The sequence below is a fragment of the Trichosurus vulpecula genome, chromosome 1 (genome assembly GCF_011100635.1).
Source record: "Trichosurus vulpecula isolate mTriVul1 chromosome 1, mTriVul1.pri, whole genome shotgun sequence".
Lineage (NCBI taxonomy): Eukaryota > Metazoa > Chordata > Mammalia > Diprotodontia > Phalangeridae > Trichosurus > Trichosurus vulpecula.
This window is the reverse complement of record NC_050573.1, coordinates 550691054-550716838: the sequence shown is the minus strand read 5'-3', so window position 1 is coordinate 550716838 and position 25785 is coordinate 550691054. Positions and strand designations below refer to the sequence as shown.

Genomic DNA, 25785 nt, shown 5'->3' with positions numbered 1-25785 from the left:
TGAGAGGCATCATAGCATAGCAGACAGAGAGCTGGCCAGGAAGACCTGGGTTCGAGTCCTTCTGGCTGTCAGAATCTGGCACACATATTGGCTTTGTGAAGTTAGGCAAGTGGGTCACTTAACCTCTGTGCCCACGGCAACACTCTAAGTTAACCTGCATTGGTGGAGAGAGTTCCCTCCTCTGGGAGTTCTCTATACCAGTGAAATTTCAGGGCTAGTCCTTATCCCCATCCTTTCTTTTGTATTATTGTGGTCACTATTTTACATCATTCTCTTGGTTCTGCTTCCTTTGTCCTTCATCAGTTCATACAAGTCTTAACAGGTTTATCTGAATTCTTTATATTGATACTTTCTTACTGTGTAATAATAATTTATTACATTTGTTTACCATGATTTGTTCAGCCATTCTTCAGTCATTAGGCCTTCACTTTACCTCCAGTTTTTTGATACCATAAAAGGTGCTGCTATTAGTATTTTGACATGTGTTCCCTCTTCCTTTGTCCTCCTTAGGAAATATTCCCAGTGGAGGTAATGCTGTGTCACATGTATAAATCTTTTAGCCATTTGTCTCATACAGTCTCAAATTGATTTAGGAAATTTTCCCAAGACTTCTTTCCTCCACCTCCTCCTGTCTCTCTGTCTCTCTCTCCCTCTCCCTATCTTTCTCCTTCCCTTCCTCTCTCTCCTCCTCACGCCTCTCTCTCCCTCCCTTACTTCTCTTTCTCTCGCTCTCCCTTCCTCTCTGTCTCTTCTTCCCCCCTTCCTCTTTCTCCCTCTCTTCTCTCCCTTCTCCCTCCCTTTCTCTCTTTCCCTCTCTCCCCTCTCTCTGCCTGTCTCTCTCACTGTACTTCTTAACTGAAATAGTCAACTAATTAAAATCACTTTCCAGATGAACCCATACAACTTCTCTGCCTTTTAAGCTATAACTTCAAAACCTTGAGGCATTGCTTGACTGGAGGGGAGCCACTCAACCCAGAAGTGAGAGAGCAGTGGAAAAGCCAGACAGGACTGGAGCTGTATGAAGGCTATGGACAGACTGAAGTGGTATGTGCAAATGCCTAAGGTCACTTTAACAGCTTCTCCACATGGTAGAGCCCTTGAAACTCTGTTGTATTTTCCTACGGTATGGAAAGTAAGGGACATTCCCCCTTCCACACTTCTTTAATCCTCTAACAAATTAGGTGATGTGTTGTAGCAAAGAGAGAGAGCTATCCCAGAAGCCTGGAAGACCTAGGTTCTACTCCCACCTCTGACGCTGGGCAAGTCATGCAAACAATCATTTCAGTTATCTGGTACTCCCTCTCAATGCTCTAGGTAACTCTTTCTGACTATAAGTTTCAGAGAAAGTGATAAGCTGCAATAGGAGAGGGAGTTTACTCACCTAGCTCTTCCCTAGATGCAATGGCGTGCTTGTAAATGTTTGACAACCGGCTCTCAAAAAAAGAGTATGTGTGAGACACTTGTACATCTAATCTGTCTTATGAACATTTCTCCAACACTTTCTTAAGTCTAGACAATAGTAATAGTCTAGACAATTAAAAAGTAATAATAATCCAGGCCTTGATTTGTAGCCTTTGTCAATTTCTGATGTATAAATGCTCATCCTGAAAATTTAACAATTGGCTCTACAAGCCCTTCAAGCTGGCTCCAGGTCACCCCTGCCTATACCAGTGAAATCATAAATTCGGTCCCTACTCCTCCTTCTCCAGGCCTGCTCAGCTCTTGGGTCGTGAAAGAGATGGCTTTAGCCTCCATGGGGGAAAAAAATCTGGGCTTGCTTCTGTGGCCTTATATAATCATTCCAGTATTCTCTCTATTCTAATCTGATATTGCCCTGATGAGAATCACTTAACCCTGTTTGCCTTAGTTTCCTCATTTGTAAAATGAGATGGAAAAGGAAATGGCAAACCACTCCAGTATCTCTGCCAAGAAAACCTCAAATGGAATCACAAAGAGTCAGAAAGGACTGAAAAGATTCAACAGCAACAATAAAGTATGATTTAATTAACTTAGGTACACAAGATAGAGTAATCAATGATTATAGTAATCTACTGTTTGATAAATCCAAAGACTCCAACTTCTGGTATAAGAACTCACTATCTGACAAAAACTGGAAAATCTGGAAAACAGCATGGCAGAAACTAGGCATAGACCAATACCACGATAAGGTCAAAATGAGTACACGATTTAGACATAAGTGATGAGACCATGAGCAAATTAAGAGAATAAGCAACTATTTGTTTACCTGTCAGATCTATAGAGAAGGGAAGAATTTGTGACCAAACAAGAGATAGAGAACATTATGAAATGCAAAATGGACAAACAAAACCAATACAACCAATGTTAGAAGGAAAGCAGAAAGCTCGGAAACAATTTTTACAGCCAGCGTTTCTGATAAAGGCCTCATTTCTAAAATATATAGAGAGCTGAATCAAATTTATAAGAATACAAGTCATTCTCCAATTGATAAATGGTCAAAGGATATGAACAGGAAGTTTTCAGAGGGAGAAATTAAAGTTATCTATAGTCATGAAAAAATGCTCTAAATCACTATTAGAGAAATGCAAATTAAAACAACTCTGAGGTACCACCTCACACCTATCAGATTGGGCAATATGACAGAAAAGGAAAATGATAAATGTTGGAGAAGATGTGGGAAAATTGGGACACTAATGCATTGTTGGTAGGGTTGTGAACTAATCTAACCAGTCAGGAGAGCAATTTGGAACTAGGCCCAATGAGTTACAAAACTGTGCATACTCTTTGGTTCAATAATACCACTAGTGAGTCTGTATCCCAAGGAAATCATAAAAAAGGGAAAAGGACCCATGTGTACAAAAATACTTATAGCAGCAATTTTTGTGGTGGCCAAGAATCAGAAATTGAGGGGATGTCCATCAATTGGGGAATGGCTGAACAAGTTGTGGTATATGAATGTAATGGAATACTGTTGTGCTATAAGAAATGAGGAGGAGCAGGCAGAGTTCAGAAAAACCTGGAAAGACTTACATGAACTGATGCTGAGTGAAGTGAGCAGAACCAGGAGAGCATTGTACATAGCAACAGCACCATTCTGCAATGACTAACTATGACAGACTTAGCTCTTCTCAGCAATACAATGGTCCAAGACAACTCCAAAAGACTCGTGTTAGAAGGTGCTAAGCACATCAAGAGAAAGGACTATAGAGTCTGAACGTAGTTTGGATACTATTTTCACTTTCTTGTTTGTTTTTTCTATCTCATGGTTTTTCCCTGCTGTGTTCTGATTCTTCTTTCACAACATGACTAATGTGGAAATATGTTTAACATGATTGTACATGTATAATCTATATCAAATTGCTCGCTGTCTTGGGGAAGAGGGAGGAAGGAGAAAAATTTGGAACTCAAAATTTTACAAAAAAAAAGGTTGGAAACTATCTTTACATGTAATTGGAAAGACAAATGAAATACTTTTAAAGAGAAAAAAAGAAAACTTTAAAATAGGGCAACAAAGAGTCAGATGTGACTGAAATGACTCAACAATGATAAAGTATGATTTAGCCAAGGTGCCCTAAGCACCTTGAACTTGAGAGGGACCTCATAAAATGAATGTTGGGAGAGATCACTGGGAAAGTCTGTCAAGATAGTATCTGAAGTTTCTATTTCATTATATATGAGCATGAAAAGGAGGCCTTATCCTGGGGATAGGGACTGAGTCTATGATTTCATTAGCATAGGGAATCCCCTGCCCCAGTCAGGAAACTCCCTCTGCCAAGGCAGATCAACACCCTTTCTGCAACATATGGTTCTAGACAGTTGCCTGAAGCACTAAGGGGAAAAGTGACTTGTCCAAGGTCATACAGTCAGTATATGCCAGAGGTGGAACTTTAACCCAGGTCTCCCTGACTTTGAGGCCAACCTTCTAGTAACCCTACTGTGCATCTCTTCCCTTAGAGAAGGCTGAAAGAAGAGAAAGCATATTTTAGCATGCACTAAAAAACATATCCTCTTGACAGGGAATAATCTGTGCCAATCAGAAAGGAAATGAAATTAAACCTGGATCAATGGGAAAGGGAGTGCCACCTTATGATGTCCAGGTAGGTCAAGGAAATAGAATTGTTTGACAAAGAAAATTTCCTTCAGTTTGGGTTCCTTCCATTTTTAATACCTCAATTCCAATACCTCAGTGGATCTGGGATCTCTTCTAGGCTGCAACTCTAGATGGCACACCTCTTCATCCTGTGTGATTCTTGTCCATTCCCCCAGAAATCCTCGGCAATGGGAGGTGGGGGATGGTAACACTCAAGTTGCAGAGCCCGCACCCCTTTTTAATCCTACACTTCTTGAATAATATCCCTTAAACAGCATCTTGCATGTCAGTCTGAACTAGAAATATGTTTTGTAGTCAACTGATGCTTAGCACACTTCTCTCTGTCTCTCCCTCTCTCTCTCTCCCCCTCCCTCTCTCTTTCTCACTCTCCATCTCTTTCTCCCTCTCTCTCTCTCTCCTTCTATCCCTTTCCCTCTGTGTCTCTGTCTCTCTCTCTCCCTCCTTCTATCCCTTTCCCTCTCTGTCTCTTTCACCTTCTATCCCTTTCCCTCTCTCTCTCTCCCCCTCCCCCTCCCTCCTCTCTCTCTCTCTCTCTCTCCCTCTCTTCTCTCTCCCCCTCTGTTTCTCTCCCCCTCCCCCCCTCTCTCTCCTTCCTCTCCTTCTCCCTCTCTCCTCTCTCTCTCTCTGTCTCTCTCTCCCTCTCTCTTCTCTCTCCCCCCTCTGTTTCTCTCTCCCTCCCCCTCTATCTCTCCTCCCTCTCCTCCCTCTCTCTCCTCTCTGTCTCTCTCTGTCTCTCTGTCTCTCTCTCTCTCTGTCTCTCTCTCTCTCTGTCTCTCTCTCTCTCTGTCTCTCTCTCTCTCTCTGTCTCTCTCTCTCTCTCTCTGATCCCTTTCCCTCTCTCCCTCTCTCTCTTGCTGTTGGGTCATCCACATTTTTGATTCTTCAGAGATTGTGATGCTCCGGAATTTGAAAGGATGTAGTATCACTGGAAAAATATGAGTATTAAAATGATGGGCTTTTGTATCAATGGAGACCTTTATTTTCATTCCAATGAGAATCCAATCTGAACAGCCAAGCAAAAAGTGTTTTTCTCATTCTAGATCATAGATGAAAACTGTAATATTCTTCCACCTGGTAAAGAAGGGGAAATTGCTCTTAGATTGAAGTCTACAAGACCTTTCTGTTTCTTCTCGGAATATGTGGTATGAAAATTTGGAATCTGCTATGCCGCTTTGGAAAAGTTTTCTAAAATGCTTCAAAATTTAGAATTTATCCCTATTTGGATCAAATTAATCGTAGAATTGCTTCCTTTTCTCTTTCCAGGACAATCCATTGAAAACAGCTGCCACCATCAGGGGGAATTTTTATGTCACTGGAGACCGAGGAATAATGGATAGTGATGGCTATTTTTGGTTTGTTGGGAGAGCTGATGATGTCATCATATCATCTGGGTTAGCACCTTTCCTATAAAGAACGTGACAAACTTTGAATCAAAAGATATCTATTAAGTTGCTAATATAAATGAGGCATTATGTTAGTCCCTAAAGATAGGGAAAAGGACTGGATCTGGTGTTTCATTACTGTAGGGAATTTCTGGAAAAGGAAACTCTATCAATGCAGGTCCGCACTTTCTCTGAAAGTACAGTCTTGGAGAATTTCCTGAGTGCCGAGTGCATGGGTGACTCGCCCAGAGTCACACAAAGCCAGGATATGTAAGCAGCAAGACAGAGGAGGAGATACAAGGACAGACACAGAAAACAGTCCCTGCTCTCAAGGAGTTTCCATTCTAGTAGATACATAAATACAAGCTTATTTTGAGAAGGAGAAAACACCAACATTGGGAGGATTAGGAGGTGGCATGTGAGCTGAGCTTTAAAGGATGCTAGGGATGCTGAAAGGAGAAAGGAGAAGGAGTACATTACAGGCATGGGGGACGGTTTGTACAAAGACACAAAAGTGGAACATGGAATACCAAGTTTGGAGAACAGCCAAGTAGACCAGTTTGTCTAGAACACAACAGCGTGTAAAGGGGACTAATATTAAATAAATCTGGGAAAGCAGACCGGTGTCAGACTGTGAAAGGTTTTAAATGCCAAGTGGAATAGTTTATATTTTATATTCAAGGCAACAGGAAGCCACTTAAGAATATTAAGCGAAGTAAGGAAAATTTACTTTTGAATAAAATAAAAATGTCTGAGTAGAAAGGCTAGAACATAAAAACTTTTAAAATAGATATAATGATACAGCTTCTTTGAAAAAAACATTAAGCAAGGGAGTAACATGATCAGACTTATGCTTTAGGAAGATTATTTTGGCAACTTGCGTGGAGGAAGCATTGGAGGGGAGAGAGATTAGAAGAGTGAGGCTGATTTTGAAATAGTCCAGAAGTGATGACCTAGGATGGTGCTGATATGAGTCACAAAAAGGGAAGGAAGGACAGGAAAGATACATCCATGGTAGAACAGACCAAACTTAACAATGGACTGGATGTTGGTGGGGAACAAGAATGACTCTGAGAGTGTGAGGCCGGATGATTAGAAAAATGAAAGAAAATGAGTCACATTTGGATGTGTCCATTTTGAAGTGCCTTTGGGATATCCAGGAGGATATGTTTAAAAGGCATTAGGTAATGACCTAGGCCTGGAGTTCAGGAGATAGAAAGGGCCAGATATGTAGATCTGGAAGTCATCTGTGCATAGAGAAAGGATTTGGGCATCGTACGCACACCATGGAATCCACGGAAACTCATGAGATCACCAAGAGAAGGATGGCAGGGGTTCCTCCTAACCTTTTTTATGTTATGGACCCTTCTGGCAGGCTGGTGAAGCCTATAACCTCTTCTCCAAATAACGTTTTTAACTTAATAAAACATATATTACAAAGGCAGCAAGGTGGCACAGTGGAGAGAGCACTGGGCTTGAAATCAGGAAGACTCATCCTCCTGAGTTCAAATCTGACCTCAGACACTTACTAGCCGTGTGACCCTGGACTAGTTACTTCACCCTGTCTGCCTCAGTTTCCTCACCTGTAAAATGAGCTGGAGAAGGAAACAGCAAAACACTCTGGTATCTCTGCCAAGAAAACCCCAAAAGGGATCATGCAGAGTTGAACACAACTGAAACAATTGAAGAACAACATTACAAAGGAAACCAAATATATTTCAATACAATTATTAAAAAAAAATTTTAAGTTCACAGAACTGAGCACTGAAAACCCTTGGTGTGGAGAGAAGTGCAGGGCCCAGGACAGAAATTTGGGAGACACGCACTTTAGGGAATAGGACACAGATGTTGATATAGGTAGAAGAAAAAAATTGAAAATAAGTTTGCAAAATAAAAATGAAGTTCCTAAAAGTTAATTTGGACATTATGATGGCAGTTGGGATTTAGAGTCAGAGGCTATGCTATGTACTGTCTGTGTAGCTTTGGGTGAGACACTTGAGCTCTCTGGGCCTTAGTTTCCCCATCTGTAACATGGAGGAATGGGATGAAATGATGCCATATCTCAAGGGCTCACTGATTTTTTTCCAGGTACCGAATTGGACCATTTGAGGTTGAGAGCGCCCTAATTGAACATCCAGCTGTGGTAGAATCTGCTGTTGTCAGCAGTCCAGATCCCATCAGAGGAGAGGTAAAATGGATACAATTAGAACGGCAACTTGATGAAAAATGCCTCATCCCAATTATCTTTTAAAAGTCTCTTCTTGTCAAGAAGCGGTGTGTGCGAACGAATATTAGACACTACTTTATAAACAGCTCGCGCTCCAAAGTTCATTTGTAGATTGGTGGTTTCGAGCTCGGAATAAAAATAGTGAATTGTGATTTACAGATTCCGGCTATGTAAAAGTACTAGACAGATATATAGATACAGATATGGATAAAGCTAGCAGGGGATCGATGCTAATGATGTAACCTTGGACAAGTAACTTTACTTTTCATAGCTCGTATCTATACACTTTAAATTTTATAAAGCTTTTTCCAGATAAGAATGCATATTATTAATGTGTATATACAGAATACATTAATACATATGCAGCTATACTACATTAATGTATACGTAGCAGCTAGGTGGGGCACTGGATAGAGTGCTAGGCCTGGAGGTAGGAAGACTCATCTTTCTGAGTTCAAATCTTGCCTCAGACACTTACTAGCTGTGTGACCCTGGGCAAATCATTGCCCTGTTTGCCTCAGTTTCTTCATCTATAAAATGAGCTGGAGAAGGAAGTAACAAACCACTCGTTATCTTTGCCAAGAAAACTCCAAATGGTATCGTGAAGTCAGACACAACTGAAAATGACAAATGTGTACATATTATACATATTAATGTATACATATACATTAATGTGTGTATCCATATATCCATTAATAATTCATGTCAACAAAAATAGAACAGAATGTGGTATGGTATAAATAGAGTTTAATGTTCACTAAGAATTATTTTTGATTTATCTTGCACATTTGTTATGTTTATTATTTGGTCTGTTACGTACATTTGTTTGTTCCCAGGTGTACTGTTATATTTCACATATGTTTATTACGTGAGCGTACATGTGCTACGTATATACACACATATATACATGCATAAACACATGCTGAAGAAGGAAATGACAAACCACTCTAGAATCTAGTATATGTAATATAAACACATACACAATAAAAGGTAGTAAGGCCCTCAAGCAATCCCACAAAAGCCTATCTAGGCCATAGTGTAACTAAACTACTGTAACACTCCCAGCCTTAATTCTTTGAACTGGGAATCAATCATGTGGTACAGAAAGATAGAGGGAGGTTAACAAGAATTCTCCTTGCTGGGTGCATAGCTGAGCACGGAAGTAGTAAGATGGGTGAGACTGTCTTTGCCAAATCTCCTGGTACTCTCCTTTAGCTTCTGAGGACCCACATGCTGACCTAAGTTCCCTTATTACTACATGCTTACTTTGAGGTTTACAACCCTCCCCAAATCACCCGCTCCCTAGCCTTCACTAAAATTCCTATATAGTTCATTTAATGTGAACTGTTAGAAACATCTGATTAACTAGTTTAGACATTTCCCTCTTCTGTCCTGGGCCCTCCACTTCTCTCTACATTAAGGGTTCTTAGCATAGAGCCTGTGAACATAGAATTTATGAGAAAACAAGAATCCTTAATCCTATAGGGATGTCCTTTTTTTTTTTTAAAAGGATGATTGTTGATTCAAATCTCTCTCTAATTGGTGGGTGCTAGAGCAGATAGAATAGGAAGTGGCCTTAGAGTCAGAGGAGATCTTGGTCTGAATCTTACACCAATATCAGTTGCCTGTGACTTTGAACAAGTAACTTTACTTTTCGTAGTTCATATTCTACTTTGTCGTTCTTGTTTCAGTCATACCCAACTCTTTGTGACCCCATTGGAAGTTTTCTTGGCAAAGACACCAGAGTGGTTTATCATCTCCTTCTTCGGCTCATTTTAAAGATGAGGAAACGGAGGCAGACAGGGTTAAGTGACTTGCCCAGGATCACATAGCTAGGAAGTGTGTGAGGCCACGTTTGAACTCAGGTCTTCCTGACTCCAGGCCCAGCCCCCTAGCTGCCTCAACTACAGAATAAAAAGAATAAATACAAAGTAGTTGAGTTCAAGGTAGTTTGGAAGGCAGGGGCTGATCTGGAAAGACTTCATCCTCAAGCTCCTTCTTGAAGGGAGAGACGAATCCCGGGGGCAAAGGTGAGGTGGGAGTGTTAGGTACACCACCTACCTCCACAGGCCTGTTTGTTAAAGAAATGCTTAATGAAGTTTAAAGTACAATATAAATGGTAATTTATTACCAGGGAGAGGAACCCAGCGTTTGCTTCCCTGATGCTCCTGGGTTCTCTCAAAGTTTCTATCACAAAGCTCCTAAAGCCAGTAGCTGAAGAAGTCATAGATGCTGGGCTGGGACCTCTGCCTTAACTCTGGTTTCTAAATGAAACCACATCCTTTGATGTAGTTTGAAAACCACTGTAACAGAGAGATGCGGGTTTTTCTTCCTGCAGGTGGTGAAAGCTTTTGTTGTGCTATCTGCTCCTTTTAAATCTGCCAATACAGAGACACTGGCTCTTGAGCTTCAGAATCACGTTAAAAAATTAACTGCACCCTACAAATATCCCAGGAAGGTAAGTACCTAAAAATAAAAGGATTACCATGTTCAAGTTTGTATTTACTTTGAAAAGAGAAAGACTATGTAACAGAGATTCATCATTCTTTGTAAACGGAAAGTTAATGTTGGTTGATGTTTGTCATTTTCATAATTTTTTTTAAAAAGGAAAATCTGAAGGAAAAAAGCACCTTCATCTACTTGGACGCTGCTCTAGCTATCCCACCTTATTGATGTTTTCTTAAAATTTATTTCCCAATATATCCCTTCTAACCCTCCTCTACTTAGAGAAGTGGCTAGGTGGTACATTGGATAGAGTCCAGGGCCTGAAGTCTGGAAGACCTGAATTCAAATCCAGTCTCATATACTTACTAGTAAGGTGATCCTGGGCAAGTTACTTGACCTGTTTTCTCAACTGTAAAATGCAGATAACAGCACCTATCTCCCAGAGTTGTCCTGAGGATCAAATTAGGTAATATTCAGAGCACCTGACCTATAGTAGGCATTATAGAAATGTTTTTTCCCCTTCTCCTAAAAAAAAAAAAAAGAAAGCCATTCTTGGAAACAAAGAATGAAGGAGGAAAAGAAATAGTTCAGTCAAACTGACTGACACCTACCAAGTCTAACAGCACAGGCCATATTCCACACTCATAGTCCCCCACCTCTGCAACGAAGGAAAAAAGGTGTATTTCCTTAACTCTTCTCTAGGGCCAACACGGATCACTAAAATTGAATAGCTTTCAGGTTTTGTTCATTCACATTGTCATCATCGTATATGTAGTAAGATGATGCCCTAGACTAACTAATGAGATCATAGCTGACTGACTGACACTCTTTACAAGGGTCCAGTGACAATGAGACAAGGTTCCTAGCTCACGCACATCCTAGCCTTACTTATATTATTAGGGGAGACATTTCTGAAGAAATATATCTGAAGAGACAGCTAGGTGGTGCAGTGGCTAGCATAATGGACCTGGAGCCTGGAAGATCCCAGTTCAAATCCAGCCTCAGATCCTTAGAATGTCTGTGACCCTCGATGAGTCACTTATTTGCCTCAGTTTCCCTATCTGTAAAACAGGAATAATATCTAATAGCAACTATCTCTCAAGATGGTTGTGAGTATAAAATGAGACTTTTGCAAAGTACTTTGCAAGGTGTTCTAGAAACGCTAGCTATATTGCTAGTTTTCTGCTTATTGCACCTCTTAAATAGTAGAAAACTTTCTAATAAGAAGAGGTTCCTGATTTTTTCGTGTATGCAGTCTCGTAACTAGAAATTGCTTTTGAAAAATGTCTTGCAGAAATTACCTTCACTCTAAGTGTTTACTTGTTGATTAGTAAAATATAACTTTGGTAAAGTTCTCAAGTATATAAGAGTAATTCGTTTTGTAGTGATAAGAACTTTTTCATTAAATATGTAATTTCATTAAAAATGTAATTTTCACAAATTACAAAACTGAAGCACAGAAAACATGTGATTTGCTTGAGGACATATTGACACAGAACCTTTAACTTAGTTCCTGAACTCTCACTACAACAAATGTGTCAAAATCTCCCAAATTTTAAGGGTTATAAGCAATAATACTGTATTATAAAACAAAGGCTGTAGTCTTTTGTGGAGGCTCTTATGAAATAGAAAGTTACTTTTTAAAAATGACTTAGGAAGGCTAGTTCTGTCTAGAGAGATTAGATCACCTCACAACCCCTTGTGGGTTCCAACATTCTGTGATTAAAATTCACTGACTCACTCTCTCCCAGAACACGAGACCTTGGCTGATGGAAACAACTGGCCAATTCAATCCGTCCACCAGTTTGGCTTTTTTCTTTTCTAATTACAACTGACCAATCACTACTCTGGTGTCATATAGATACTGCTTATAAAGATGACTCTCCATGCCTAGGAAAAAGCAATACTCTAAATTCATTAGCACAACAGAGCTCCTAGCTCCAAGTAGGGGAACTTGACTGTGCTTTCTCTCTGTATGGCTCCCTCATCCCACTACCCACCTATACTTAATTTAACCTACTGTCCACTAATTTTGCTTCATGCTATCAGGTACCTGTGTGAACTAAGAAGTCACTTCCCCTCTCAGACTATTTCCTCAACTGTATATGAGGGTGTTTGACTAGATCAAAGTTTTTTCACCTTTTTTTGTCTTGGGACCCTGGGAATGTCTGTTGAAACTCATTATGGGCCTCTTCTCAGGAGCATTTTTTTTAAATGCATATAATATACTGGATTACAATGGAAACTTATATTGAAAGTTTTCAAAACACAAAAAGTTTATAGACCCAAGGTTAAGAACACCTAGTGTTGATGGACTTTCGAGTCTTAAAGCCTATGACTCTAATAGTAGTGGAGTAATACTCAATACAAATTAAGCAGGGTCAAGGAAAAGATACTATTAATGGTTTTGTGGTATGCTTCTCTCTACTAGGTGGAATTTGTTCAAGAATTACCAAAGACCATCACTGGGAAAATAAAGCGAAATGTCCTGAGGGACCACGAGTGGGGACGAGCTTAGCATGACCAGAATACGGAGATGCTCCTGAAGAACTTAAAAAGCATTCTTGTGTCTGCTTTTACCTTTGCTTCTTGCTAATCTTAATCATATTCTAGTGACTGGCTACCATCAAATCACAATACTGTAAAATTAGTGGGGGTTTTTTCTAGTTGAAAAACTAAAATGTTAAATCCTTGCTTTTTCTCTCTTTTTAAAACTCTAAGATAGTCCAAAAACATTTGGGAAATGATCTTTTAGTCTGGAGAGCCAAAAAATGAAACTGTACTTCAACTGCCTTGTGCCTTATTATCTAAAAATAAAGTTGCTAAGAACTTCAGAAGCCAATGTTTCAGGGAGAAAGACCTCGTCTTTCCATTCTCTCTATATTATATTTGGTTATGTTTATTTTTTAAGTTGGCAAAGCATCTAATCCGAGTTTTAGAAGCTCATTAGTTCCATAGAATGGATTTAGCAAGCTTTAAAAAAAATATGATTTCCCGATGCCTTTTATATTTTACACCGAATAATCAAAACCAACAGATACAACAATCACATGACCACAACTCCCCTCCCCCCATAGTCCTCAGGAAAGGGTCTATTTCATCATCTGTCCTCCATTACCAATGCTGGTCACTCCCACCTAATCTGAATTCAGCTACTTTTTCAGTACTGTTTTCACCAAAATTATCATGGCTATTGGCTACATTTTTCTCTTACTTTCACTTTCATGGCTTATAATAGAATTTCAAGAACATTTTGATTGAAAGAAAATTAACTATTAAGATTATCTCTCATTACAAAACAGTCTAGGGGCGATTAACTTTGTTTTTTAAGGATTCTCAGCTTTATAAATGGAACTCTGCGCTTAATCCTTTTCATATAGTGATTAAATTTCCACATAATTTCATACCTATTTCAAAAATTTGTGATTTCCTTGGGGGCTGGAGGGGCAATACTCCCATCACCTGACACAGATCACACCTTTTCTATGATTTACTAGATCATCCTTGGAGGCTGCTACAGCTGAAAAATGGATCACCCTTACAGCCACATTTCCACACTTGGGTAGGCTGGTCTGCAGACCCTGGCCCACTGCTAGGTCCATAATCAAAGCCTGCGCAGCTTGACAAGACCTACCTTTACTTACACTCTGTGAGTATAGCCTTTAAGAACCAAAGATCACTGTCATACCAAAAGGAGGAAGGCCCCTGTTTCATATACATTTATATTTATTCTAAGAGCCCATGCTCTTTGTTGTCGCTGAGTTGTTCAGTCGTGTCTGGGTCTTCATGACCCCATGGACTTTTGTCCATTGGGTTTTCCTGGCAAAGATAACAAATGGTTTGCCATTTCCTTCCCCAGTGTGTCCCCATTCTTTACAGATGAGGAACTGAGGCAAACAGGTTAAGTGACTTGCCCAAGATCAGAGTTATTAAGTGTCTGAGGCTAAATTTGAACTCAGATCTTCCTGACTCCAGGGCCAATACTCTATGTCCTGCACTACCTAAGTGCCCCTAACCCATGCTCTACCCCTTCCCATATGCCGAACTCCCACCCTTCAAAAAAAAAAGCAGATGAAACAGTGGTTTCTGTAAGGGAAATTTACTTTTGCATTTTTGAAAAAGTATCAATGAAAAACAAACAGTATCTTGCTGAGGATTACAGTCAAATATTTAACCAAAACAATAAGGAAAAGAATTGTGCCTTGAGGACATTTACAAATTATAGTTAACATCAGCATTAATGAAACATTGCCTGAAGACACAGTTGACCCTCTTCTCTACATGGTAAGATAATCTGAGCTTATCAATTTTGCACCATGGAATTTTGACATTTAAAAGTGAAATGTCAGTGTGAGAAAACAGTTTATAAAACTGAAAACAAACCTTTAAATAAACTAATTCAGTTTATCACAAAGCCTGATGCAGTACCAATGACTAACTTGGGGAAGCGCTGCTTATGAAAAACATCATATTCAGATAGTACCAAAACCACAGAAATAAATATGAAAGATCTAAGATTTTGAAAATGAAAGAAAATTATCTTTCTAGAGGAGCTCTCAAAATTAAAATGTAAAGTTGACCCAACTTTATGGCAACATATATGGATGCTCAGAAGTCCTTAAGTTCCAAGGGATCCTGAGTCGGGTGCTTCTACACCATCTTCCTTGAAGCTGGGCATCAGCTGGAACTTTATATAAAAAGCATTTTCACCCTATGTCCCTAAGAGATACTGCTAATAATGTGCATAAACTCTTCCTTTATTTCACACAAATCTTGAAAATGCAGACATTCTAAGAATCTAACAACTTCTAAGTTAAACCTTGCTCAGATATGAAAAGTTGTGCCACATTTAACTTTCCTGTCTTTAAACAGTGGCCCAAAAACTAAAATCCTATTTTCTTTTAGGAATTTTAGGATGTTGTCCCCAAGCTAATACTAATCTAGATGATGGAAAAATGCTTTTGGGAGTCAATAAGAAATTTAACCAAATAATCACTCCCTGTGGTGGTGGGAAGGGGAGAGAGAACCACCACACTATTCTGTCCATTACTGAATCAACCAACAGAGTTGCTGGTGAAATATGGCATTGTATTTCTAGTAGTTCCATAACTGAAAAACTTTAGATGAAACTCGCCTCCAGGGCAAGTTTCATTACTCGAAAATACTCTCAACATTCTGGGCCCATCTTTGGAATATGCCTCTTATCTTACTACTTCCTGCTCCAACTGTTAATTTTCCTCCAAGACCAGGTCACTTTCATTCGATTTAGAGCCTTCCATAACTTGGCTTCCATTTTCAGATTTGGCTCCTTTCTCACTCTCTACCTGGGTCTTCTCTTTACTACCCTCTACCATCACCTGGGGATTATTTTTTTCTTCTGCAGAGTCATCTGACTTGAGATCCTCCTTGTCTGTGTTTCCAAACTCTGATGCCATCTTGTTTCCGTTTCTTACTTGTGCATCCTGGCCAGGGTTTGGCTGAGACCCCTCTTTGTTACTTTTGACCACTTCCTGAAGGTTGTATTTTCTGAACAACATGTAATCTTTGACGACACTCAGGCAGCAGACAGCCTTAATGATTTCTACCACGACGGTATACTGGGGATTACTAAGATCAACCTTATTTTCAGGATTGAGGCAGCCCACTATGCCTGCAAAAGAAACAGAGACGAACAAACTCCTTAGGCTCAGAAGGATCATCATTAGCCCCCTCCCTTTTTGTATTTCCGGGTTGCTGGAATAACAAATTTTAAAAAAACTTAAAAATCACTGCAGATTTGCAAAGCTAAAGATACCTGTTGATATAACTTCCTTTTAATTTTGAAAAAGTTCACCTTAGCAGCCTAGAAAAAGCACACCTGCTATAGTGAACGCAACTTTTTAAAAACCAGAAACATCAAGATTATTACAATGTATTTTAAAAAACATCTTAATAGATTAGAAAATCAGCCTGGTATGGTGGATACAAGTGCTGGACTTGCAATGAGGAGACCTGGGTTTGAATCCCACCTTGGACTAACCCTAGACAAGACACTGAGCTTCATATTCCTGAGTTTTGGGTTTTGTTTCCCAAGACAATCTGTAAAATGAGGGAGCCAGTGTCCGTGAACTCTAAGGGCCTTTCCGGCTCTAAATCTATGATCCAATGAGCACCTAATTCAATACGTGACAGCTTTAATTCTAAGGGGGAAAACACTTCAGACCTTGAGGATAATGTGACCAACTATCATAGACTTATATCACAGAATGGGTAGACTTATAAGAGACCACACAGGACATCCAGTCTACCTCATCCAGATGACGAAACACCCAAAGAGACTAACCATCTTGCCCAAGGTTAAAAAGGACTGGCAGAACTGGGACTGTAACCCAGCTCCTCAACTCCAGACCTCTTTCCAAAGTACCTTACTACTCTACAGCCATGTCCCGCCTCCAGGTTACCTGAAACATACCTGCTAGTTCTTTAATAACTTCTTCTCTGCTCATGTGACTATTATTTCGTGCTTTGTAAATAATCTGGAATGTCCCTTTATTTGGTGCTTTAAACCAAGGTTCCAAGAAGGTTTCAGCGTATTTTTTCATATCTTCTAAGAAAGCTTTGCATGTGCCAGAAATGGGCAACATGCGTAGAATAACCCGTGTTTTCTTCTTCTTTGTTGTGTACATATCCTTTAGGATATGATGTACAAGTTTCTCAGGTTCTTCACAGAAAAAAAGAAAAAAATTATTACAAAAAAAACCAGTGAATTTTTGTGTATTTTAGAAATTTTCTCTAAACCATCTTAACTTTCCCTTTTTTAACTCAACCAGGCAATTTAGCAGACAACTTAAGGTTTAAGAGGATTTTAGACACAATCCTAAGAAATTTGTTAATTCTCTAGATCACTGCAATAGGAACATGGACTAATGGAGAAGCCAGAAAGAATTTTATATGCTGGTAAGTATTTTTAGGTTTATGGAGATTTGTATCATCCACAAATATTATCACATTATTCCATTGCCACAGCGTCATCTGATAAAATATTAGCCATTTGTAATGCAAACTTTTCTTCGGAAAAATAACAATCTACAAAGATGATGTGTTCGCATCTTTAGCCAAGTCATCATATTCAAGTCCTGGAGTCATTTTTTAAAGATGTTACCACTCTGACGCAAGAATATTCCCTATGAAGGCCAACATGGTAAACTAGTGAAAATTTGTTATATTGGGGAGTCTAAGACTCACATACCTATGCCAAGTGTTCTAATGAAGACCACGTTATTTGCTCCACTCTCCAATGACTGGAATCGTCTTAATCTCAATTCTGTAGAGGCCTGTATCTCACTGACTTCCTTCTTCAAGGCAGCTTCTGCATCATCTTCCTCTTCCTCCTCACTTCCAGATGGTTGCTTATCTTTGTCTACAAACTGCATTAAGTTGAGAAGCTTAAATAAAGGTATCAGCCCAGATTTAAAAGCAGTAATTAAATAAGCACAGAAAATCCTGGGCAGCATAGAGTAAATGGTCCACAACAAAATTTTTATTGCTAGTGTGAGGAATTCTATTTTTGGGAGGCACACTTAACACACTGCCTGCCCCACCCCCTCAACTGCACAATACATCCCAACCACTGTCACATGTAATACATTTCCCTCAAAGTTTCAAAGACTTTACATTCACTGAATTTTATTTTACCAGGATGTGTGCTCCCTTTTACAAAATAAATACGCCATTTCAAGGTCCTGTTTTCTTTTTTAAAAAGCAGATATTCCAGGTGATCCCCCTGTAGGTGAGGCCACGACTAGCTCTCAGTTAAGCTAGTTACTCCACGAGTGATGCTGGTCAAGCCACTTTCCTCTCTGGGTGGTCTTCCACTGTGAAATGGCCTCTGACCTCTAAAGTCTTGTCCAACTTTGGATTCTATGATCTTCTGCTATGTTAGAAATATCCAGAATCCACGGGGTTTGACTTTTTTTGTGTCACAGACCCACCCTTTCAGCCATCTGATGAAGTACATGGACCCCCTCTGTGTATGTACACACACGTATGTGTACACCAAGACCTCAGTACCATGGATGTACAGGGTGCTCCCAAAGTCTGGACACTGAGGCAAAAACGCGTATTTTCAAGAAATGAAACGATTGACATTTTCAACATCATTTTATTTAATTGGAATATTGACAAACAACATCTTCAACTTCAAATAACATCATATGATTTCATATTCGTATTCCAAGAGTGAGCGTGCTAAAACTGACAGTAATGTGCAGTTGTTGCATGAAGTTCACGGGAATCTTGCCAAGTGCATCAACCCTTGCATCACAAAGGAGGGAAATCCTACCAAAGATGTTATTTGTTAATATTTCAGGAACACCCTGTCTGTATGGTCACATAAGTACATGCATACATACACAGAAGTAAATGAAAACTTTTGGTCTACGCCGGTGGGTGTGTGTGTGTGTGTGTGTGTGTGTGTGTGTGTAAATACACATGTAGGCATAATACAAGTACAATAAAGGTTTAGAACCCCCTGTGGACTGTATTTGTGCACGCACACACACATACACATAGGTACATATCCACCAGGACACCAAGCTTTACAAAGACCCTTACATGCGTGTACGTGTACGGGCTAAGATTTTTGCAAACACCTTACATATACACATATACACGCATGCAAGCATGCTAACACTTTCGGAGCACCTGTAAATATGTGTGTGTATAAACACACGCGCACACACCCCTATACAAGTAAAGGCATTCTTCCAGAACACCCGGACACACACACCCCATCCATAGACAAGTAAACAAAACTTTTAGAACCCTCGTACACAGGTGTACACATACATACAAGTACACAGACAATGAAACTTTCGGAACACCCCACTGTGTACATATGTACGTGGAGCGACGCAAACTTTAAACAGATGCCGGCGATTTTTGTTGCTTTAAAAAGAGGTTTCAGACATCACCGCGGGTGCCAGCCGCAGCAGGTGCCAGCCGCAAGGAAGGAGGCGCGGGGGGGCAAAGAGGGGAGCGGCGGGTGGCAGCCACGCCCCATCACCAGTTCAGGTTGCCCCGGGGCGAGGGGAATGTCCCCGGAAGTCAGGCAACGGCCCGGATCCGCGGCCTCTCCCAGCCCTCCCGGACCCCGCGCCGGTGGCCTCAGGGAGGAGGAGCTCAGTTAAGTCTGCCCACGCAGCAAGGCGCCTCTCCTCCCCTCCCCCCTCCCCGGACCCCTCCCTCCGCTCCCTTGCCCGTCCCTCCCCTCTCCCCGACCCCTCCCCCCGCTCCCTTTCCCGCCCCTCCCTCCTCCTCCCCTCCCCCCCATTTAATCGCCCCCTCCTCCTCCCCTCCTCCGCCCCTTACCTTCTCGGGCCCGTACAGGGCGTCCCCGTACTCGTTGAGAAGGCTGTAGGCCTCCTCCACGCACTTGCGCTCATTCATGTTGCAGGTAATGAGGATGCCCTGAAGCCCGGGCTCGAGCTGCCTAGGGCCGCCGCCGCCGCCACCCCCGCGCCGGGCCCTCTTAGCCTGCACGTACTGGGCCTTCCCTCTTCGTTTCACCCCGCCCGCTTGTGGTGGTTGCTCCCCGGCCGCGGCCATCGTGAAGAAAGAGGGGGCGTTGGCGAGAGCGGGGCGGGAAAGGAGGAAAGCACGCGGCGGCCGTTCCAAACCACGTGCTCCTTTCTTGGGGCGGGGGCGCGGGATTATGACGTCAATCCGGCGCTAACCCTTTCCGGTTCCCGCCCCCTCCCCCCAAATGGAGTGCGGGCGAAAGGACCCAGCCTGGTTGGCCAAGGAGTAAGTTGGAGGCAGGGCTAGTTGTTTGGCACGGGCCGAGTTCTGCCGCTTGATTAGATAGCGAGGTTCCTCAAATTCTCCCCCGTCCCCTGGTGATTTGCCATTTGTCCTACCCTCCCCCAGCATGACTCGGGTCTGGTGTTCGGCAAGCTGGATCTAGCGATGGCTCGCTCACCGGGAAGAAGGGCGTTTTAGTTCCCTGCCCACTTCTCCGTCCCTCCCTGAAGGGATGCACAAACCATCCCACTTCCCATTGCTAGCGGCTCACGGGGACAGACTGCCCTGAAAAACCGAAGCCTTGAATTCCACCACTGGCGCTGCCACTCACTGATTCTGTAACTCTGATAGCTCCGGAGCTGGAAGGGATCCGAGAGGTCCTTTGGCCAACCCGCTCCCATTTTACCGGACCAGGGGAGTTAGCGCGTGTGTGGCTGTTAGTAATGAACAGCACCGCCCTACCGAGGAGTGGGTTATCAGGTCCAGTGCCCCCAGCTTGTGGAGCTGGGGTAGGACAAAAAGACTTGTAGATGATATGTGTGTAACTGTAATGGCAATTCAAGACTCCCAGCACTGCCGATCCAAGAGAAATAATGTTGGTATGAATCGGGTATATTGAGTTGACCGATGGCTCCAGGGGCGGGGAACCTGCCGGCTCAGGAGCCTGGAGGCAGCGGCTTCTCCCCTCCAGGCTTACAGCCAGTGTGGTTTCAGAAAGGGCTGAGGAGCCTTTGATAGCCAGCAAATACGGGAGAAATGCTGGGAGCAGAACAGAAGTCTATCCACTATGTTCCTCAATCATGCCAAGGTCCCTGATGCCATCAGCCGAGAGGGCACGTGAAAGATCAGGGCAGATTGGATCGCTAGAGAAGCTCGTTAGCGTTGTATAGTCAGTTTCACGATGGTGCTTGCAGGGTCCTGGGGAATGAACCATGTTCTCTTGCTTTCTGAGTCACCAGGGGAGTGAAGCAGGGCTGTTCAATTCCCCGGCTTTTTAGCGTGGTGTTTTTCAGCAATGTCGTCAGATGCCTTCAACAAGAAGGAAAATGGCATGGAGGTCGGCTGCCTACGTTGACAGTAAATTATTTCACTTCAAAAGGCTACAAGTGGCCAAGACTAAAGTGGAGGGAAAGTTGGTGGGTGACTTTTTGTTTGCGGGTGATTGTGCCCTTAATGAAGCTTCTGGGGCTGAGGTGCACCCAAGTATGGATTGATTCTCTGCTGCTTCTGCTAACTTTGGCCTAATAATCAACACAAAGAAAAGAGAAGTTCCGTAGTAGTCAGCAGCGTGTCATCCACATGTAGAACCGTCAGTTACAGCAAATGGAGAAATTTTGGATACTGTGGATAAGTTCACTTACCTTAGCAGTGCATTGTACCCGTAGATGATGAGGTTGACACATGCGTTGCCAGAGCTAGGTCAGTGTTTGGGAGGCTTCAAAGGAAAGGGTGTGGCAGAGAAGCGGTATTAGACTGCCTACCATACTGAGGGTCTCTAGAGACATTGTGCTAACCTCATTGTTGTATGCCTGCGAAACCTTAATGGTAAACCAGCAACATGCCAGGAAACTGCATCGCTTCCGTTTGGATTGTTTTAGAAAGATCACCTGGCTAGATAAAGCACTGGACACTGAGGCTCTTTCTTGAACTGAACTGCCCAGCGTTCAGACTCTGCTGCAAAGACCACAGTTCCAATGGGCTGGCCATGTTGTTCAAATGCCAAATGTATGTTTACCTCAAAGACTACTTTATGGAGAACTCCCACAAGGCAAGCCCTCACATGGATATCAGAAGAAGCCATACAAGGACACTCTCAAGGTCTCTCTGAAAAACTTTTGAATCTCTTGGGAGTCTCTGCCGGCACAGGACCGCTTAGCATGGCTTGCCCCAATCAAAGAATAATCTGTGCTCTGTGAGCATAATTGCACTAGCTCAAAGGAAAGGAGATGTACAAATTTAGAGACATCTTTATTCCAGATGTTCATAAGGACTGTTTGTGCCTGACCTAATGTAGTCGAGCCAAGCTCATGCTGATTTGATGAACCACAGGTGGACATACTGTACCTTGACCCCAACATAGTGATGTCATTTTGGTCCTCTTTGAGAAAGAGGAACAAGAACTGTAACTGGCTTAGAGTCAGGAAGACATGAGTTCCAATCCCACCTCTGACACTCATTAGCTGTGTGACCCTGGGCAAAACACTTAACCTTTATGTACCTCAGGCAACCTCCGAGCACAGGCCAGACTGTTGTCCCCCTGCTCAAGGAACGTCAGTGGTTCCCTGTTTCCTCATATAAATTCCTGAGTAGTGGTTTGCCATTTCCTTCTCCAGCTCATTTTACAGATAAGGAAACTGAGGCAAACAGGATTAAGTGATTTGCCCAGGGTCACACAGCTAGTAAGAGTTTGAAGGCTGCATTTAAACTCTGGAAGGAGTCTTCCTGATTCCAAGCCCAGTGCTCTCTCCCCTGTATTGACTAGCTTCCCTCCTTAGACATTTATTTCAAGCCCTTTAAACCTGCCTCCACCCAGGCAGGCTGATTATACATCACTCTCCCTTAAACACTCTGTGCTACCACAAACTGATCATTACATTTCACACCTCCGTAGTTTTGCACACTCTTCTCTGGTCCTAGACTGCTTTTTCCTTACCTCTGTCTCTGAGAACTTTGAGCTTTATCCAAAGCTCAGCCTAAGTGCCATCTTCTTCAAGAGGCCTCTCCTGACTTTCCCACTTGTTAGTTGTTCCTGGCCTCCAAAATAACTTTGTATTTATTTTTTATTTGTGAATACACTATATCCTGTTAATAGAAGGTATGTCCTTTGAAGGGTATTAGTATTCCTTGGGCCTAGCACAGTGGCTGACATTTAGTACACTTTTCATCGATGCTTGTGGATTGATACTAAATCATATAAAATTGGGGTCAGAGACTTAGAGTTAGGAGAGATCCTCAAGATCCTCTTATCTTCCTGGGTAGAAGGAATTCCCTGTGACAAAATCACAGATCTTTTTCATATTATTTTGCAATGTAGAATCAGAGTATTTGGATGGAGGCTGAAAATACATTGAGGCGCCTTCATCAATAGAATGGAAAAGTCTTAACTATCCTTCCCCAAATATCTATATTTCCCATTACCTTCTCACGTGCTCCTAAAACACTCAGTGTTCAACAGATACTTGTTAAGCTCCTACCACATTCAAACCAATGTTCTAGGCATTTCCCGAGATTGAGGGGAAGGGAGGGTCTGGACCTGTGACTTCATTGGTACAGCAAATTCCCACTGAGGAAAGTCCCTCTACCAGGACAGCACATAAGTTTTAGAGGGTTGCCTAGAGAGTGCTGAAAAGTTCAGTGACTTACCCAGAGGCTGCCCATTTAAGAGCCAAGACTTGAACCTAGATCTTCCCAACTTCAAGGCAGGCTCTCTGTTATTCCTGAGGGAGATACAAAGACTAAATAAAATAGTTCCCCACCTGCCCATTTCAAAGAAATTAGTTTATTTGGGAATAAAACGTTCTCAAATCACTGCAATTTGTAGTGGAGAGCCTGGAACAAAGCAGGTGCAAAATAGATTAAGTCAGTGTTGACTTAAATATTCCCTTACAGTTTAATAAAGTTCTGCTTTTGCAATACCTTCATGAGGGTATTACATAAGAATTGCACAATCCATGTAAATCTGCTGAAGTTTAGAGAAAGGAAAGGTCATTTCCAACTAGGAGGACCGAGGAAAGTTTTCAGTAAGGAGGTGGCGTTTGAACAGAGTCCTGAGAGGTGAGTAGTGTTTCCATAGGCTTGTATTTGGGGACATAGGAGCAATTCTAAATGAAAGGAATATAAGCAAAGAGATGAGAAAAGTATCAGAAAGAGTTATAGAAGATAGTGGTCTGGTTAACTAGATTGTTTAATTTGTATATTGTGTGTGTGTGTGTGTGTGTGTGTGTGCCTGTGCGCCACTATCCTAATGATTGTATATATATTATGTCTTACATAAAAATAGAAATTTAAAAAGGATGAGATTCTAAAAAATAATGTTATTCAATCCTAGAGCCATTAGATGTTCTTAACTTGGGGTCTGTGATTTTTAAAAAATATTTTAATAACTATCTCAGAATTATTGATTTCCTATGTATTTTATGCATTTGAAACATTAGCCTGAGAGGGGTCCGTAGTTTTTATGCAAAAAAAAAAAGGTTAAGAATGACTTCAAGAGACTTTTGGTGGGGTGATGGTGATAGAGACAGGATGTGTGCCTTGGAAAAATCACTTTGCCAGCAGTTTAGAGTGAGAAGACGCTTTAGGCAAGATCAGTCAGGAGGCCATTGCAATAGACCAGGTGAAAGATGAAGAGTTCAAGTTAGCAGTGGCCGTGTGAGCGGAGAGAAGAGAACAGATATCGGACTGTGGAGGAGGTGGCAATGACCACATTGAGCAGCTGCTGGGTGTGATAAGACTGAGGAATCCTGCTTGAAACCAAGTGTTTGACCCTGGGTGACTAGAAGAATGGTGCTGGCCTATATGAAAATGGAGGAGTTCATGAAAGAGAGAGATTTTGGCAGGGAAAGATAATGATTTCTGCAATAAAGATTGAAACCATCCAGTCCTTCCCACCCTGTACATCTCACTTATCCTGCCTAAAATTAAAAGAAAAGGGGCGCCACTCTCAATCACTGACCACTGCCCGGAGTGAAAAGCCAGCCCTGGTGAGGGGCACTTACATTAGCCAGGAAGTGATCTGGTGGGGAAGCTTGGAAGGAGAGTGACTTGACTGCAGGTGTCCAAGTTGAAGCTATCATCACCCTAAAGAGCTTAGTGCAGCAGGAGTGATGCTGGAAGCTTGCCCAGCCATGGAAGGCCAGAAGTAGGAGGGATTCAAGTGGGCAAGTGTCAGGCCATGATGGGTGAAGGGGGTAATATGGTTGTGTTACAGACAAGCCCTGCTGATGGGGTTTTGAGGGACCAGGATGCAGGACAGGGTCATCTGGAAAGAATTCACAGACTCAAGCATTCTTTAAGTCAAGTTGGCAAAGGTTTGTTTTTATGCTTTTCGGAGGGGAAAAGTTCTTAAGGAACCTGTGACCTTAGAGGGGTACAGTTAAAATTTATATAGGATAAACTATAGTACAACATGTGTCAAATATGCCAACTAGGTAATGAGGGATGGGATTAGGGAGTGGTTGAGGAGTGGCCAGTTCTTAAAGAACATGCATCTTTAGTATCTACTGCATGGTGTTTTATCCAGAGTTCACCATGAAAAGCCCAAGGGGGGTGGGAGGCACAGGGAGGTGTGGTTTTAGGCCTGATACATCACTAAGTCACTAAGTTAACTAGCTGTCAGGGCTAACTGAGGATTGTCCAGTCTGCCACTAATCAATGTCTTGTTTGACAGGATAGATGTAGGGAGTATACATATGTCTAAAGTCTAGGATACACATAATGAGGAGTCCAGGATGCATAGAATGAGGTAGGGAGTTGGTATAGATAGTCCAGTGGGTACTGAATATCTTTATGAGCTAGTACAAAGTCAATTCAAACTAATAATTCCTACAGGTGCAATCTGTTGCTGTACCAGGGAGAGACAGCTAAATGCTTTGCTTGGGCCCACTCATGAGTAATGGCTAGGCATAGTGTTCTTGGGCTGGGGAGAAACTGCCAGGGATAGTGTTTTGAAGCTAGGGAGAAATATGGTCAGGAATGAGGTCTGAGCGCAGGCACCCAAGCACCCCATAACTGCAACTGGCTATCACAGAGACTGTGGGATGAGCAGTGGTATACTGGTAGATGTTTAACAACCAGCTCCCAGGGGCAGGGGAGGGAGGGGAGAGGAAGTTTAATCTTTATTATTAACACTTTTTAAAGTC

The 25785-nt window shown here is 41.9% G+C and overlaps 3 protein-coding genes across 5 annotated transcripts in view; 2 read left to right on the top strand and 1 right to left on the bottom strand.

Annotated features, from left to right (window-relative positions):
- Window positions 1-12662, top strand: part of LOC118830068 (acyl-coenzyme A synthetase ACSM4, mitochondrial-like) — a 28569-nt gene extending 15907 nt beyond the window's left edge. Inside the window, exons 7-13 of the mRNA XM_036736952.1 lie at window positions 921-1044; window positions 3996-4076; window positions 5131-5232; window positions 5354-5481; window positions 7561-7660; window positions 10038-10157; window positions 12576-12662. Coding sequence (XP_036592847.1) covers window positions 921-1044; window positions 3996-4076; window positions 5131-5232; window positions 5354-5481; window positions 7561-7660; window positions 10038-10157; window positions 12576-12662 — 742 coding nt within the window. The remainder of the gene's footprint in view (window positions 1-920; window positions 1045-3995; window positions 4077-5130; window positions 5233-5353; window positions 5482-7560; window positions 7661-10037; window positions 10158-12575) is intronic.
- Window positions 12663-14227: 1565 nt separating this feature from the next.
- Window positions 14228-19810, bottom strand: THUMPD1 (THUMP domain containing 1). The gene is made up of 4 exons (XM_036741665.1): window positions 19493-19810; window positions 17373-17550; window positions 16596-16844; window positions 14228-15794 (listed from the first exon to the last, which is right to left on the bottom strand). Exons 1-4 carry the CDS (start codon window positions 19727-19729, stop codon window positions 15373-15375), a joined length of 1086 nt encoding a protein of 361 aa, XP_036597560.1. The 5' UTR covers window positions 19730-19810; the 3' UTR covers window positions 14228-15372.
- Window positions 19216-25785, top strand: part of ACSM3 (acyl-CoA synthetase medium chain family member 3) — a 37119-nt gene continuing 30549 nt past the window's right edge. Inside the window, exon 1 of one of the 3 annotated variants that reach the window (XM_036741664.1) lies at window positions 19216-19306. The gene's annotated coding sequence lies outside the window, so the exon portion shown is untranslated. Of the gene's footprint in view, window positions 19307-23616; window positions 23699-25785 lie in introns of those variants that run through there. The other 2 variants (XM_036741662.1, XM_036741663.1) reach the window with 2 other exon arrangements.

What these genes read in the sequence shown, in the direction of transcription:
- THUMPD1 (XM_036741665.1), bottom strand. Translation starts at nt 19,729, where the DNA reads ATGGCCGCGGCCGGGGAGCAACCACCACAAGCGGGCGGGGTGAAACGA. An exon ending in CATTAGAACACTTGGCATAG is followed by an intron (nt 16,845 to 17,372) that starts GTATGTGAGTCT and finishes TTTTCTGTGAAG; the next exon opens with AACCTGAGAAACTTGTACAT. An exon ending in AGTTATTAAAGAACTAGCAG is followed by an intron (nt 15,795 to 16,595) that starts GTATGTTTCAGG and finishes TTTCTTTTGCAG; the next exon opens with GCATAGTGGGCTGCCTCAAT.